Genomic DNA, 14,907 nt, shown 5'->3' with positions numbered 1-14,907 from the left:
GTGGATCAGGTTGGAGCCTCTTTGTGAAGTTGGCTGGAGATTGAGTAGACCTTGCTGGGCTCACTTATTATTTGCTCTGTAACCAAACACCTGTTAGCTTTGGTCTCTCTTCAACTCAGGGGTTAACACAGGATGAGAGGCACTCACATACTTTGGGCAGGCTCTCCTGGTGGATTAGAGGGTTGCCTAAATGCGACAGCTGACATGTATTCAGTCTTCTCGACTAATGTTAGCAACAACATCCGGAGGACAGTGATTGAGAAGAATGGTCTGATCTTGTCTGAATTCCAGTGGTGAGTTTGTTTACCAAGCAGGCTGGCAGTGGATTGGCCATAACAAATTGCATGTTTCAACACAAATGGTGGAGCAGTTTGGACCAGAGGGGTTTGGACAAGTAACTGACTTTGTAGTTGTTCTATCAAAGCCGGGGAGTAATTTTCTTCACTTATGAAGCCAGGTGCTGAGGTGTTAGCTGGTAATGAGTTGGATCAGATACTGTGAAGGCTGCTGCTCAGGCCTGCTAGACCCAAATATGTAGTGAACATTCACTGGGAACATTGGTTGAAATAACTTCATTTAATTATCCTTTGAAGAAAGTTATTTTTACTCCTTTTTTTGTTTTGTGCAAAACAGTGCACTGTCATGCTACCTGTTTGACTCTACAGATACAATCTATGTAACATCATTCTTTCCATCACTGAAATATTTCAGCAACTATTTGATGGATTACCATTCAGTTTTGTACAGACATTCATTTCCCTCTCAGGGTGAATTGTAATAATTTTAGTGATCCCTTGGTTATTCATCTACCAGCATCTCCGGGTCAAAATGTACTAATTTTGTGCTTTTCCATTAGCCTCATGTATATTTTCTGGTCAGTGCAAAGTGCAAATGGCAAATGTTTGCATACTGACAAACTTCACTGAGATGGTGAACATAGTCAAAGTTTTATCAGCTTATCTTCATCATGTTATCATTATTACTGTAAGCATGTTAGTTTGCTGACATTAGCGCTTAACTCAAAGCTAAATGCTAACGCTAAGCTAAGTGCTAATTCCTAGGTCCAGCCTCATGGTGATGCCAGCATGGCGAGACTTGCTTTTTACTATGTACAATGTGATATAATCTGATTATTAAAAGGACACAAGACTGAATGATAACAGCTGATTAGCCAGAAGTTATTCAAGGCCTGTGAGGATCCATTTGTCTCCTAAGCATTGTGCCAGTTTGGAATTAGTACGGTTGCGACAATTGACAGTGATTGTCAGTCGCCAAAATATCTGCCAGCTGTTTCACTCACTTGACTTGAAAATGAATGTTCTACTTTGTTGTGTGTGCCCCCCGTGTCGTGCCACGTGGAAATTAAGCCTCTACCGGGTCCAACAGCGTGTCCACCTTCCTCTGTTGCTGTTTTCACAAGATTGAAAAAATGTTCGTGACACCCCACCCCCTTCCACTGCTTAGCCAAGATAGCGACTGTTGAGGGTGAGAAGTGTCCAGCGTTCCATACTCACCTTTTTGACTGTTTTGAGTGAACCATCTGGGAACTTGTAGTGTATTTTTCCATACTGGTTAATGTGAAGCATGTCAATTGAAACACTTTATTATATATTACTTTATCATGGTGAACATAACAATCAACCCTAACATGATAGTCCTGTCCTTTGTGTGTGTGTGTGTGTGTGTATGTGTGTGTGTATATACGCATGTGTGACAACATCTCCTGATTCCTCTCGCCTCTTCACTCTTACCTCATCCACCCCTCCTCACTTAATTTTCTCATTCCTGCTGACTAATACCTCCACCCCTCTCCTCCTGTGGTTTTTCCTGCATACGTACACACACACACACACAGACACACATAAACTCAAAGACATACACATGCACATATGTAGGGTTCAATGACCAATTTTTCTTTTTCTCTTGCCTCTGCATTGCGTTGACTGTCTCACTGCCCCACATATACACATGCACATTCTCCTCTCTGGCCCTTTTCTCCTTTGCATTCATTCACCTACACATTCACAAACTAATTTCATCTCTGTTTTTCTTTTGTATTTCTCTCTCTTTACATCATTCGCTATCTTTTCACCCTCTCTCTCTTTACATCATTCACTATCTTTTCACCCTCTCTCTCTCTCACTCTCTCTCTCTCTCTCTCTCTCTGTCTTTCTGTCTCTCCCCCTCCATCCCCCTCTTGCTCCCTCTGGTTGGCTGTTTGCAGGCAGCCCAAGCTCTGCAGCTGCAGCGGGCCGGCTCCTGTGATGCCCTGTTAGCAACAACCACAGCAGCAGCAGGAGGGGAGGAGGAGGATGGCACAGGGATGGAGCTCACCCAGCTCCTCGACCGAATCAGAGCGCAGTGCGACCATAACAGACTTCCCGGCCCTGGTGAGAGAAATCACGGCCTGGTCTCAAATCCGCCTCCCGGCTTGGTCAGGCCTAGCCGCTCCGGAGCTGGAGCAACAGCAGCATCCAGAACACACAGGGGAGCTCTCAGTGAGGTATGTGTCTGCTCCTGACTCTTCACTTATCTCCTTTTCTGTACCTCTCTCATGTTGTCCTGGCCCACTGCCAGACAGACACACCCTCAAGACCAAGTCCAAGCTCTCCCATAGGTATAGCAGACTGATGTATGTGCTCTACTTACTGACTTAAATGGTTAGTGGGGTGTTTGTTGACTGTGGTGAAAGGCTGTAAGCTTAGGACATATAAGTCTCTCCCTCCTCTCTGTGTATGTGTGTGTCTGTATGTGCTTTTTCTGCAGGTTTTTGCATGACTTTGCGTGATTGCCTTCTCACTCTTTTCATCTAAGCACTGCTACATTCAGTGCTACATACTCTTACAGTAGTGTGCTACAACATATCATCAGTTACTACTTTGTGTGAATGATTCCTGATCTTCATTAAATATTTATGAATTACAACCAGAGCATTCTCATCTATCGTACAGATTTTTTTTATCCTTCATCTAATAATAGCAGCATTTTTCATGTTGAAGTAGGAGCTTTTCTATTGTTGTTTTAGCCAACTGTCCCCTCAGTCTGGGTGCCTTTTATCATCTCAGTGTTCCTGTGCCACAGCACAATGACTTTGGTCTGACAGTGACAATAAAATGCTTTTGCCAAGGGCTGGAAGCAACCACAGTGCTAAAACAGAGCAGGTTTTTATGAAATGCTGTTGTTTACATCAGACCCACTCTGTCTGTCCTACTAAAGTAACTGTTACATAATAGTAACAGTAAGATATTTAGGCTTTAACTTATAATGCAATGTATTTTTTTAAAGAGTCAAACTAGGTATATTGATATACAATTAGCTGAATATTATATTGTTATAGTATTTTGCAGGGAAACCTGTGCTCCCTCTGAGGAGTGGGCAAAGTTGGAAAGTAAAATACAGGCAGCAAATCTACATGACATTCACCATCATTTTCAGTGGCATTAAAGCCCTTTTAAGTTTAAAGCTGCCATGTGGAGTTTTCTTGCAAACAAACAAAAGTTATGTTCTCACCAAAACACAGTGTGTATCCCTGAAATGTAGCAAACATGTGGAATGCATTTTTTTTTTACAATGCAGTGTTTGCTAGTTTGCTGTCTTCCTCCACACTGACTTTGTAGGCACATCACTACATCTCTTTGCTTGTTACTGGTGCCATCAGTGGAACAGAATAGTATTAAACCAGTGGCATCATGCATGTGTGTCCTGAAGCATGTTTATGACACAAACAAAAGTGGAGCTTTACCAGTGGTGACAAACTCCACATGGAACCTTTAAATTGCCCAATTAAAATCTCTTTAAAAGTGTATGATAGAAACTATGAATCAGCAATGGTATGCACAGATGTACAGACAGGTTATGTCTGAAATAAAACCTGAGATACTTTAAGTACATTTTTCCGCTGATGTACATGTGTATTCTTGGATCTAAATACTTTGCCCACCACTACCTGAGATGACAGATGGAATAATTATTCAATTCCCGCTGAAACTCAATTTAACCCCAAATAATAGTGTGATAAATTGTTGATGTAGGATATTCTCTGCCTAAATTTGCTTATTGCATAATTCTAATGATTTGAATAACACATGCAATGCAGTGAAACAGAAAAAGAGGAGTAGGAGCAGGAGATTAAACAGAAAATAACTTGAGTCACTGTCTTTTGTTTTTTACTGTCAAAATATTGTCATAACTGTGCTGAGACAGTTTCACTGCTTCACTGCATTTGAAGAGGGACAAAGACAGACGGTGCAAAAGGCCTAACAGCTGTACAGTGTGTTAGCACAGCTTGTACAGCTGTGTGTACACGCAGGCCTGCGTGTCTGCTCCACTGTCTGTTTACTTAAAGTGAAGTGCACACTATCAACAGCACGACCTGAGGCTGCCTCTCCTCCGACTGTCTGACTGAGTGCCAGTGGGAAAAAAAACAGTTACCCATAAGGTGGTTGTATGTGTTTCTCATCAGGCCTGACTTGTTTATCCAGTACAGATGTTCAGGTTAGAAATGTAACTCTTATTTGTTATCTCAAGGTTAAAGACTTGTGCTCTTGTCTTTGCAAGTAAATAGAATTGAGAGTGTGTGTATTTGGCTGAGTGGGCGGCAGTGGTGGTGGTGCTGGGATTCTTGTACCTCCTTTAAAGTCTGACCCCCCCTCACCTCACCTAGGAGGAGGCAGCATGGGCTCAGGTGAGCCTCGGCGGGGCTGCCCTGAGGGAGGCGCGGGCAGAGCTAGCTGAGGCCAGGAAGCAGTGGCACTCCCTGCAGGTGGAGATTGAGACCCTGCATGCCTTGGTAAGAAAACATACATCATCACACCACCTAAATCTTATCAATTTTACTAGTATAAATAGTTGTATATAAATATGATAAATATAATGAAATATTGATTAGAATCCTAGATGAAAAGTCAAGAGATCACCAAAGTTATGAGAAATCAACCCTCAGTGGAACCTGAATTGGCAGTTCATCCAATTGCTTTTTAAACATTTTACTCAAAACCACAATTGTCAGCCTCATGATGATGCTAGCAGAAAAACCAACAGATCATTGAAGTCTGTAATCTTCATCCCCAGGGACCATGATTGTCAGTACAAAATTTTTATCACAATCCATTAAGTAGATTTTGGTCAGTTTGGAACAAAGTGGTGGAAAGGCTGACATATACTGGCATCCCTGCACCCTGTCTGTAAGCATGACTAAAAACTCAGAATGTAACAAACTGTTTACAATGGTGGTTATTACATTTTAATTTTGTTCGCAAAATGACATGTTTATGATAATAAAATAATAGCTAATATGATATCAGTAATTGCATATTAGGTGTTTGATGGATACATTTTCTTTTCAGCAGCATTTCACATCCACAAACATAGATTTGTACTGTTTAATTTTGGGTGGTGGAAAGCCAGTGAGGGATTATGTTCATGTGTTATACTATATTATTAGTTTCTACATGCCACTTTGAATCCATAACATAAATATAACTGTCCAGTCATCATGCTAATAGCCCCTGGCCTCTTGCTGTCCAGGAGAAAGGCCTGGAGAGCTCCTTGCAGAACACCCAGCGGATGTACTCCAGCCAGCTGCAGGACCTTTCCCAAGTGATCATGAGGCTGGAAAGTGAACTGCAGCAGGTGAGAGATGGTTTGGCCACCCAGCGCCAACGCCACAGCCAGCTCCTCAACACCAAGATGAGGCTGGAACGAGAGATTGCCACATACCGACGTCTGCTGGAGCGTGAAGAGGGAAGGTGAGGGCAAGAGGCAGAGAAATGCAAACACTAGAGGAACCAGGAAAGAATAATTCAGAGGGAATTATTTGGTTTCAGTATGAACCAGGAAATTTATTTTTACTTCTTAGTTGAAAAGGATTTCCCAGAATACTTCACCTAAATAAATGTTGTACACATACTTAGTAACTGACATGAGTAAGACGGGAACTTTCTTTGCACTTAACATAAAAGTAAGCAAAATTATTTCTTAATCATGTCCTTTATTTAGGTGTCAAACACATAAAGACGTGTTTATTCTTACAGTTTGTTCAAAGCATACTATTCAGTCATGGATTATGTGGATTTCCGCTGTATAGAAAATAATCCACAATAATTGCAGGTTGTGACAGACTAAAGCTGTGGAGTATTCCCAGACAACCTAGTGACATGTGGTCATATTGACTGGAAATTTTACCATATATGTTACATAGAAAGAACAAACAATAAGGCTGAAAAACTTTTACCACTGAATTATAAGCTAAAAATCCAGCTCTGTCTGTAATCAAACAAGATGACAGAACCCAGACAGTCTGTCGGCATCACACAGTTTTATTAGGGAATGTTCCATTATTTTTCCATGGCCTTTAATTATCCTCACATGTGATTTGGACCACAAAGAAATATCTCACATCGAGCCATACGATTGTTATTTTATAGTTTGAGGAAGGTAATTTTGTTTTATGACTCCTGTAAGAGGTAACAGAGTGACTGATGTGTTTCCTTTGGTTTTCCTCATTTCTTTAGACTGCAGACAGTTTTCATTCAGTGTCTGACTTTGACTGGTGTTATTGATGCAAGGAGAGACAGGACTTGGCATCTGAAATTTGCATTGTTAGTTCATATTTGAGAAGGGTGGCGACTGAGTGGGTTGCAAGTGGAGGCTCAAAGGGCTGTTTGACAAACACAAGAAAGAGAAGAGAGCATCCTCATACAGTGAAAAAGATTCTCTCTTACAGAAGCATCAGCACCCATAAAACCACAAAGCTTTCTGAATTGGTATGTCTGTAAATTAACCAAATAAAGGGCACAAAAACACACTGACTCTTTTGCACCACATGAAGTCTCACATTGGTGCTAAAATTTTAGCAAAATAAGATAACAGAACTAAGTGTCTACAGCAAGGCTGTACCTGGGCACACTGGTGCTTGGAGCCAAATACTAACATCAGCATGCTAGCATCATTACAGTGACAATGCAAACATGCTGATGTATAACAAGTATAATCTTCATGTTTATTGTGTTAGCATGCTAACATTTGCTACTTAGCACTAAACTAAAACTATAGCTGAGGCTGAAGGGAATGTCTTTAGTTTTGAAGATATTTAGTCATTAAGCCAAGTAAGTATGAAAAGTCAGAGGTTAGCCAAAGTTATTACAATTCATCCTGAGGTATCGCGAATTAACCTCATGGTGGTGCTACAGGAAAAGTTAGGGAACACCAGAGTCATCAAGCTTCATCATCCGAGGACCGCAAATGTGTGTTGGTTAAAGGTTCCCTGTGTGTCTTTTTTAGTTTTAGGCATGTTATGGAGCTGTTGTTTGATGAATGGGTCCACGTTTTGCTTTTTCTCATGCACATGCTTTAACATGCACATGCATGTGCATGGTTTCACACTACTATTCCACTCATCAACAGGTGGCAGAGAAGAAGACATAAGCCAAACAATAAACAATGCTTCATTTAAAAACCAGCTTTGCAAGTGTTTTATGAGAGAAATATACTCACACACAATGTGTTTTGGTGAGTAGCACTGAATGTAAACACAATTTTAGTTTGTTCACAAGAAAACAAAAATGAAGGCTAGTGACGTGGCAACAGTACACTGTTCACATAAGCAAAAAAAAAGTATTTCAAGAAGACCATGAATCCAGTTCACTTACACTTTTTCGGGTATTGGGTACAGGTGTTTAATGGTAAATGGACTGAGAGCTTTTCTAGTCTTATTGACCCGTCTTATAGTCTTTATAGCCACATCCCCCCATTCACACACACAGTCATACAGCGCTTACATCTACACATAGAGACCTCCTACCATTCACACACACACACACACTGATACACTGATGGAACAGCCGTGCAGTCTGCACCAACATTCTCCAATCAGAATTAGAAAAAAAAAAGATTGAAATTGCTTTGTTACAATTGCAACACACAGTTGGGAAAGAGGGAGTAGTAAAAAAAGAAAAACTTGCATCCCTGACATGCCCTAGCCAGCATAATTGAAGTAGGACTATCAAAGTACCCTTGCTGCTGGTTTTAGCACACACCTCTGTGATTCAACTGGTGCGTTGCAGGCATCCTATGTGGACCATTTGATGTACCTTGATGTGGTGGCTGTGGGTGGTCCGGGCTTGGTACATACAGCACTGCAGACATCAACTTTCATTGGAAGTCACAAATTCTTGCTTATTAAGAACCTCCAGCATAGGTTTCCAGGGTCCAGATTTGGTTTTGTTCAAGGTCAAGGTTTTAGTTCTTTGAGATGATGCTGCTCAATTATTTTTTACTTGTCAGAAGGTCCTGGCCAAAATGGAGACAGACAGGCCTGGTGGCTGTAACTGAAGTTCTTGAAATGCCTTCAGAGCTTAGAGACAGAATTGTGTCAAGGCTCAGAGCTGGGGAAGGCCACAAAAAAATTCTGCTGCATTGAAGGTTTCCAAGAGCACAGTGGCCTCCATAATTCTTACATTACAGAAGTTTGGGACAACCAGGAAGAGTCCTGGTCCAAGAGCTGGTCACCTGTCCAAACTGAGCAAGCAGGAGATAAAGGCCTCAGTAAGAGAGGTGACCAAGAACCCAATGGTAACTCTGGCTGAGCTCCAGAGATCATGTGTGGAGATAGAAGAAACTTCCAAAAGGACAGCTGTCACTGTAGCACTCCACTGATCTGGGTTTTATGGCAAGCCTCTCAGTCAAAGAAGCATGAAAGCTGCTTGGAGTTTGCAAAAAGGCCCCTAAAGGTATCTCAGACCATGAGAAACAAGATCCTCGGCTCTGATGAAACCAAGATTCAACTGTTTGGCCTCAGTTCTAAGCATCATGTCTGGAGTAAACAAGGTACAGCTCATCACTTGTATGATACCATTCCAACAGTGAAGCATGGTGGAGGCAGCCTCATGCTGTGCAGGTGTTTTTCAGCAGCAGGGACAGAGAGACTGGTCAGGGTTGAGGAAAAGCTAAACTTTCAAAAGTGCAGAGATATCCTTAATGAAACCCTTGTCCAGACCTCAGACTAGGCCAAGGATTCATCTTCCAAAAAGGACAATGACCCTAAGCACCCAACCAAGACAACACCAGAGTAACTTAGGGACAATTCCAATTCCAGCGGTCCAACTTGAAGCCAATCGAACATGTCTAAAAATGGTTGTCTAACAATCCCCATAGTTGTATAATTTTGGCTATGATTACTCTAGGTACTACTCTTGTGGCTGCAGGTACATGGGTCGTGATGTGCAGCCGATGGGTCTGCGACCCTGGAGGTCTTCTGTGGTGGAGCCAAAGGAGAATGGGCTGGAGAGCAGTTTCAGTGACCCTGCTGTTACTCCAGATGAACCCAAGTCTGAGCCTTTACCTGAAATACCATCACTCCTCCCAGCAGAGAATGGGATAAAGAAAAGCATACTGCATAGACAGCAAAGCCTTGTGATTCTCACAGGTCAGACACACACATGCGCGCGCACACACATACACACACACACACACACACACACACACACATAGACATGAATGCATGCACACAGACTTACTACAGTGATATCTTTTTATGATTTGTCATTAATGTCTTCTCACAGAGCCAGAGCAAGATAAAGACTTACCAATCTCCACGGTGAAGACTCAGGAGATTCTTCAGGGCAATGTTGTGCGGGAGAGCGCAGAGGGTCACGGCACCATCGAGTAAGTATTGATCTTTGTGCCCCTCATTGACCTGTAGTCAGCACCTCTGGTTCAGTTTGAAATGTAGGCGATTTCTAGGAGTAAGGGCTAACAGCATCACTTTATAGTGCACTGTTTTACATTACCCAGATAAATGCCTTTTTATCTATGAAATAACATAGTTTCTTGCTAGGTTAATCTCCTGCAGCCTGCTATGCCTCTCAGGCTTTGGCACAGTAAGCTTTTTATTGAGTCATTTGTTCATAATGACACAATCATCTATGTTCTCCCCACCCCGGCGACGTCTGGTCCACCAGACAAGATGTACAAACTCTCAAAGGAATTACTTTTAAATATCTAACAAGTTACAAAGCATAAAACGTTTGGTTGGCTACACAGGTTCCCATGAGTAATACATCATAGCACTGCATGGGAATTTTCGTTTCTTTAATGGCTTGTGTTTGATGTGGAGATACCCGTCTGGTGTAGAGTCTTCAGGGTGTGGCACCTGTTATTGTTGGATGAGACATGGGTGGAATTCTTTGTTTATGCTTCAGGTGTTACCAGCCACACACACAAATCCACAAAGCCACACACACACTTGCATAATGCCCACAGAGAGCTACATACACGCACAGCCACTGCCAGCTCAGGGGTATGTGTGTATTTAAATATATGTTCATTTTCTTTTTCTTTTTTAATGCCTTTATTAGATAGGACAGGAAAGTTGGGGAGAGAAAAATTGAGAAGATGACATGCAGCAAAGGGCTGCAGGTCAGATTTGAACCCTGGGCTGCTGTGGTTAGGACTAAGCCTTGATGGTATGCGCTCTACCAGGTGAGCCACCAAGGCACCCCCTAGATATGGTCATTTTCCGAACTTTGCTTCCCAAATGAGGATAATTATACTAGTTGACATTAGGCAAGGCAGGGTGCTGCGGTATATTTGGGAAGGCCTCTTGCACATTTTGTCCTAGCATCTGTTTAATTATTTAGCTCAGATGTAAAGGTGCAGATTACTTGCTTTTGTCTTTTAGGTGTGATCAACAGTTAAACAGTTGAAGTTATTTTACCTGAATGGCCCTAAAATCATTCCTGTATGATTCTATGACTGACAGAAACTATTATCTTGTTGAAAATACTCCTTCATTTGGCACTTAGGTGGCTAAACAATTCAGTCTGCAGGTAGTGAAGGAACCTGTGTTTGCCATCTGAATTTCCTCTAAATCATCACAACCCACCTGTAACATGTAACAACCCACAATGACACTGTGGTGTTTCCTGTTGTAGTATGGACTAATTATTACTCCTTAAAGCTGCGCAAATCAATATTTTTACACTAAATGACTACATATAATGTGAGAGGGGTCACTTGTGGTGACGAACCCACAGAAAATATCACCTGAGTTTGCACTTCACCTCAGCTCTACAGACTGTTTTAGCATCTTTCAGCTCATTGTTTTGATTTACAGCCAGGAGCTGTACTGTTTTAGTTTTGCATTGTTTCCAGGAGAAACAGCTACCTTGTTAGTGACCAGCTAGTGAATATAGTGGACTATTTAGCGGCTGAAGAACTAGATATTTCCCTTGGGAGTTGGTGAAGACCAGATCGAATATTGGACAAGTGGCCAGAAACATGACTCCAAATGAATGCTAATGTACTGTACCTCCTTAACTACTGCTACTGTGTGTGTAAATAGGCACTTTTTGCTGATAGGCTTGTCATATCAACTTAAAAAGGTGCTTGTTAAAAAAGAAGAAAAAAAAAAACAAAAAACAAGGGAACCGAGATCTCTCACATGGTGAATATTTGTGTTTCTTGGTACATTTATTGTACACCTTTGCAACCATTCTTGTAAAAAGTCCAACAAATATATGATCCCAATGGTCAAACCTTTCCTTCTTGTGGTCACAGATATCTATTAGTCTGTTAGACTACCCTGTTTATGTAGTAACGCACTTGCAAATGAAGTGACTTGCTCCTCTGGAGAGGCAGGGTCTATTTTATTCTTATTTCATTATTTTGAATTTTGTTTGATTTAGTTTCTTTACGAGATCCCAGGTTCTGATCTTAGCTAGTCTATTCAGTGCCACACTGGTTATGTGTTATCACAAATTATGTGCATCTTCCATAATATAGCTCCTGTACAAGACCTTATTTAAGGTGCCCCAAACTGTCACATTTCAGCAGCAAACTGTTCTCCCCTGCTGCCCCCTAGTGTCTTTGAGCAGTGAATTGAACAACCTGCCGCACCTACTATTGTTGTATAATGAATAAATTAATGACTGAAAGGAGTATTTACTATTGTGTCATGTCATTGACATTGTAATCCCCACTTGGGATTACAAGATACACAATAAAATCACATGAATACAAAGACTCCTGCTGGTTGACATTCACATTCAAAAGAGGGACAAATTATTTAGGAGTGCCACATTCTCTACATGTTCCTCAACAAAGGAAACATGTTTTACTAATAAACGAAATATACATGTCAATGCATTGTTCCAAAAATAATGTCATGTGACTTTCATCATGTATCATCATCAACTTTTATCGCTGTGATTCCTAACCTCTTGTCAGGACGGAGAAGATTGACAAGGTGATCAAGCAGTGGGAGGGCTCCTTCTTCAGAGGGAATCCCAAGCTGCGCAAGAAGTCGGTGTCTCTGCGCTTCGACCTGCACATGGCTGCGGCCGATGAGGGGTGTGCCCAGACTAAACAGGACAGCCTCCCTGATGTGGAGGTGCGTCTCATCATGAAGAGATCTCGCAGCATCCCAACTATCACACAGTAACTCTGTTAACAGTGGATCAGAGTGCAGTGCATCAGTGCATCAGTTTGCAGCTGTTTGTGGTAATCCAGACAACACTGAAGTCACAGAAATAGCATCTGTGCCGTTCACATCTGGGATATTGCCATCCATTGCCATCATGCTTGATATGAATTTCAAATTACAACCTTCACTGAACTTTGGATCACAACTGATGACTGAAACAAAGATTTCTCTCATCAAATCGTGACCTTGGCAGGATAAGCATTACCCATCTGGCTTGTGTGCTGATCTAATGGGGCCATTTTATAGGATCACAACGCCACTTCAGATATATCAGACGTACATTCATCACATTACAGAGGATAACAGTTTAATATGCAAACATATTTCTCCATCATCTGTCTAGATGAGGAAAAAAGTGTCTCTCAAAACTGGCATTATTTCAGTATGAGGTCACTGAACAAGAGATTGTATCGACCATATGAATATGGCTAACTACTGCATTTAATTTTAATTAACACTCTACAGGTGGCTGCGTGCACAGATAGATGGAGATAAATCGAGGTGTAGAGTTAGAGATCACTATGAGCTGCTGTGAACTATCTGGGGTGGATTTTTAAATAGATATTCTGTGAGGGAATGTGAGGAAATTATTAGGGGGAGGAGGGCTCAGAAAATGGAAATTGAATGTTTTCTCTTTATAGAGCACGTGATTTGTCATTTTACTATCACAGCTCCCACTTCCACTTTATTTTGTATGTTAACAGAAGGCAGACAAATAACATTTAAAATGTAATTGTGCCGTAAAAGTGACAAATGACAGCTCTTTATTCTAAATAAAGAGGGTTAGAATATTTGGAGAAAGATTTGATCAGTAAAATACTGAAAATTTGGTAAAGAATTTGCTTATTCCACTCCAGAGGAGAAATTTGAAGGCTATATTCCATTGATGAGTAACATAAATTCACTTTTTTGTGTTAGTAAATTACATACACAGTCACTATATTACACCATTGATCCTGGTCCCTTTTTATAATGTGCGTTACAAAAGAATTTTTTTTTTCAAATGATGCAACCTGGGACCCTCTGCCCCTACAATGTCACCTCCCACCCCCACCACCCTGACATAAACATACTGCAGCAACAGTGTGAACAGTTTGGAGTATGACATACCGCAAGAAGAGATTGGCAGTAGTAGGAATATTACAGTAGTAGAAACACCATCTCCATTACTAAACTAATAGTTGAGACTGAAGTATACAATCTTAAATCCTTTGTGCCCTTTTTCTTATTAATTGGAAAATAAATTGTACTAATTTAGTAGTGTTACATTACAGTAGGTGCATTTCCATTAATCTGCTTAATGCATAATTTGAAATCGCGAACTTAAAAAAAAGAATTGGAAACATGTGAATTTGGGAAAAACTTGACAAAGCAATATTTTGCTAAATTGAAAGGGAAACATTTTTTTCGCATTCAAGTTGTGGCGCCTGCTGTATCATGCTCCAGGGAACCAGATCCGACTGAGAGGCAGAGTGCTAGAAATCCGCGGTCATGTTTAACTGGAAATGATATTGCGAGACGAGAAAACCCATCCTTATTCACATAACATCACTCAGTGGAAACACAGACCATTCACATTGCTGATCAAATTGCTTCTATTTTGAGTAAAACTGCAATAGAAACTGGGCTAATGAGATATTGTGGAGGATCCAAAGGGTCCAATGAAAATTTTTACGGCAAGTGGAACATAGTGTTGAGCCCCCCTCTTCACCCAAATAATTTTCCTACGATCCTAAATGTTTGCACCGCAGACACATACAGCACTTAGCAGAACATCAGTACTGGGGGATATCCAGAGTTTGAGAGAAATTGAGAAAAATATATATCATGCAACTCAAACTAATAATATAGCTACATTTTATGACGTATTGTCCCTAAAAAACTGCTCACTGTGATCTTAACAGCAGTGAGGCCCATAACACTCACCATGTGTTCTCAGAGAATTTAGATTCCCTGTCTTAACCAGAGGAGGGCAGTATTTGTAAATAGTTAACACTGCAGTGTATCTTCAATGCTCAACTCTGTTGTTACACCTTAAATTAAGAGTTTTTATGCTTAGGATTTGAGTTGGCACCAATGATGTGAAATATAAGAAATGGACCATTGTGCATTGCATTTGGGTGCCTCAGAATATGTTGAGAATATTTCAAAAATATTATCTATGCAGTTCTGTGCTTGATTTTGCTTTGCTTCTTGAAGCACACTCTTCATTTTGGGAGCTCTGTACCTTCAAAATGAAGCATTATGCTTTTATCTTACAATATATCATTTAAAATAAAAAAAGAAATATGTGCAGACTTGTGTTTTCTGTCAAATGTTTACCATCATAATCTTCATGTGACTTACTAGAAGATGCGGTGTCTTCATTTATTTTAACAGAGGCTTTGGTGTTAAGGTAGAGGAAAAAAAAAAAAAGTTCACCCTTT

The 14,907-nt window shown here is 40.8% G+C and overlaps 1 protein-coding gene across 7 annotated transcripts in view; it reads left to right on the top strand.

Moving 5' to 3' along the window:
- The window catches only part of krt222 (keratin 222), a 28,349-nt gene extending 13,571 nt beyond the window's left edge, over window positions 1-14,778 (top strand). For 4 of the 7 annotated variants that reach the window (XM_071504277.1, XM_071504276.1, XM_071504280.1 and 1 more), the window contains 6 exons: window positions 2,225-2,503; window positions 4,664-4,789; window positions 5,527-5,747; window positions 9,183-9,424; window positions 9,561-9,663; window positions 12,226-14,778. In XM_071504277.1, coding sequence (XP_071360378.1) covers window positions 2,225-2,503; window positions 4,664-4,789; window positions 5,527-5,747; window positions 9,183-9,424; window positions 9,561-9,663; window positions 12,226-12,439 — 1,185 coding nt within the window. In that variant the 3' untranslated portion in view covers window positions 12,440-14,778. The remainder of the gene's footprint in view (window positions 1-2,224; window positions 2,504-4,663; window positions 4,790-5,526; window positions 5,748-9,182; window positions 9,425-9,560; window positions 9,664-12,225) is intronic. The other 3 variants (XM_071504279.1, XM_071504282.1, XM_071504283.1) reach the window with 1 other exon arrangement.
- The last annotated feature ends 129 nt before the right edge of the window (window positions 14,779-14,907 follow it).

This window comes from Trachinotus anak, unplaced genomic scaffold (assembly GCF_046630095.1).
Source record: "Trachinotus anak isolate AG129_WGS33_773 ecotype Australia unplaced genomic scaffold, CSIRO_AGI_Tana_v1 ptg000019l, whole genome shotgun sequence".
Taxonomy (NCBI): domain Eukaryota; kingdom Metazoa; phylum Chordata; class Actinopteri; order Carangiformes; family Carangidae; genus Trachinotus; species Trachinotus anak.
This window is presented reverse-complemented; position numbering and strand designations above follow the sequence as displayed.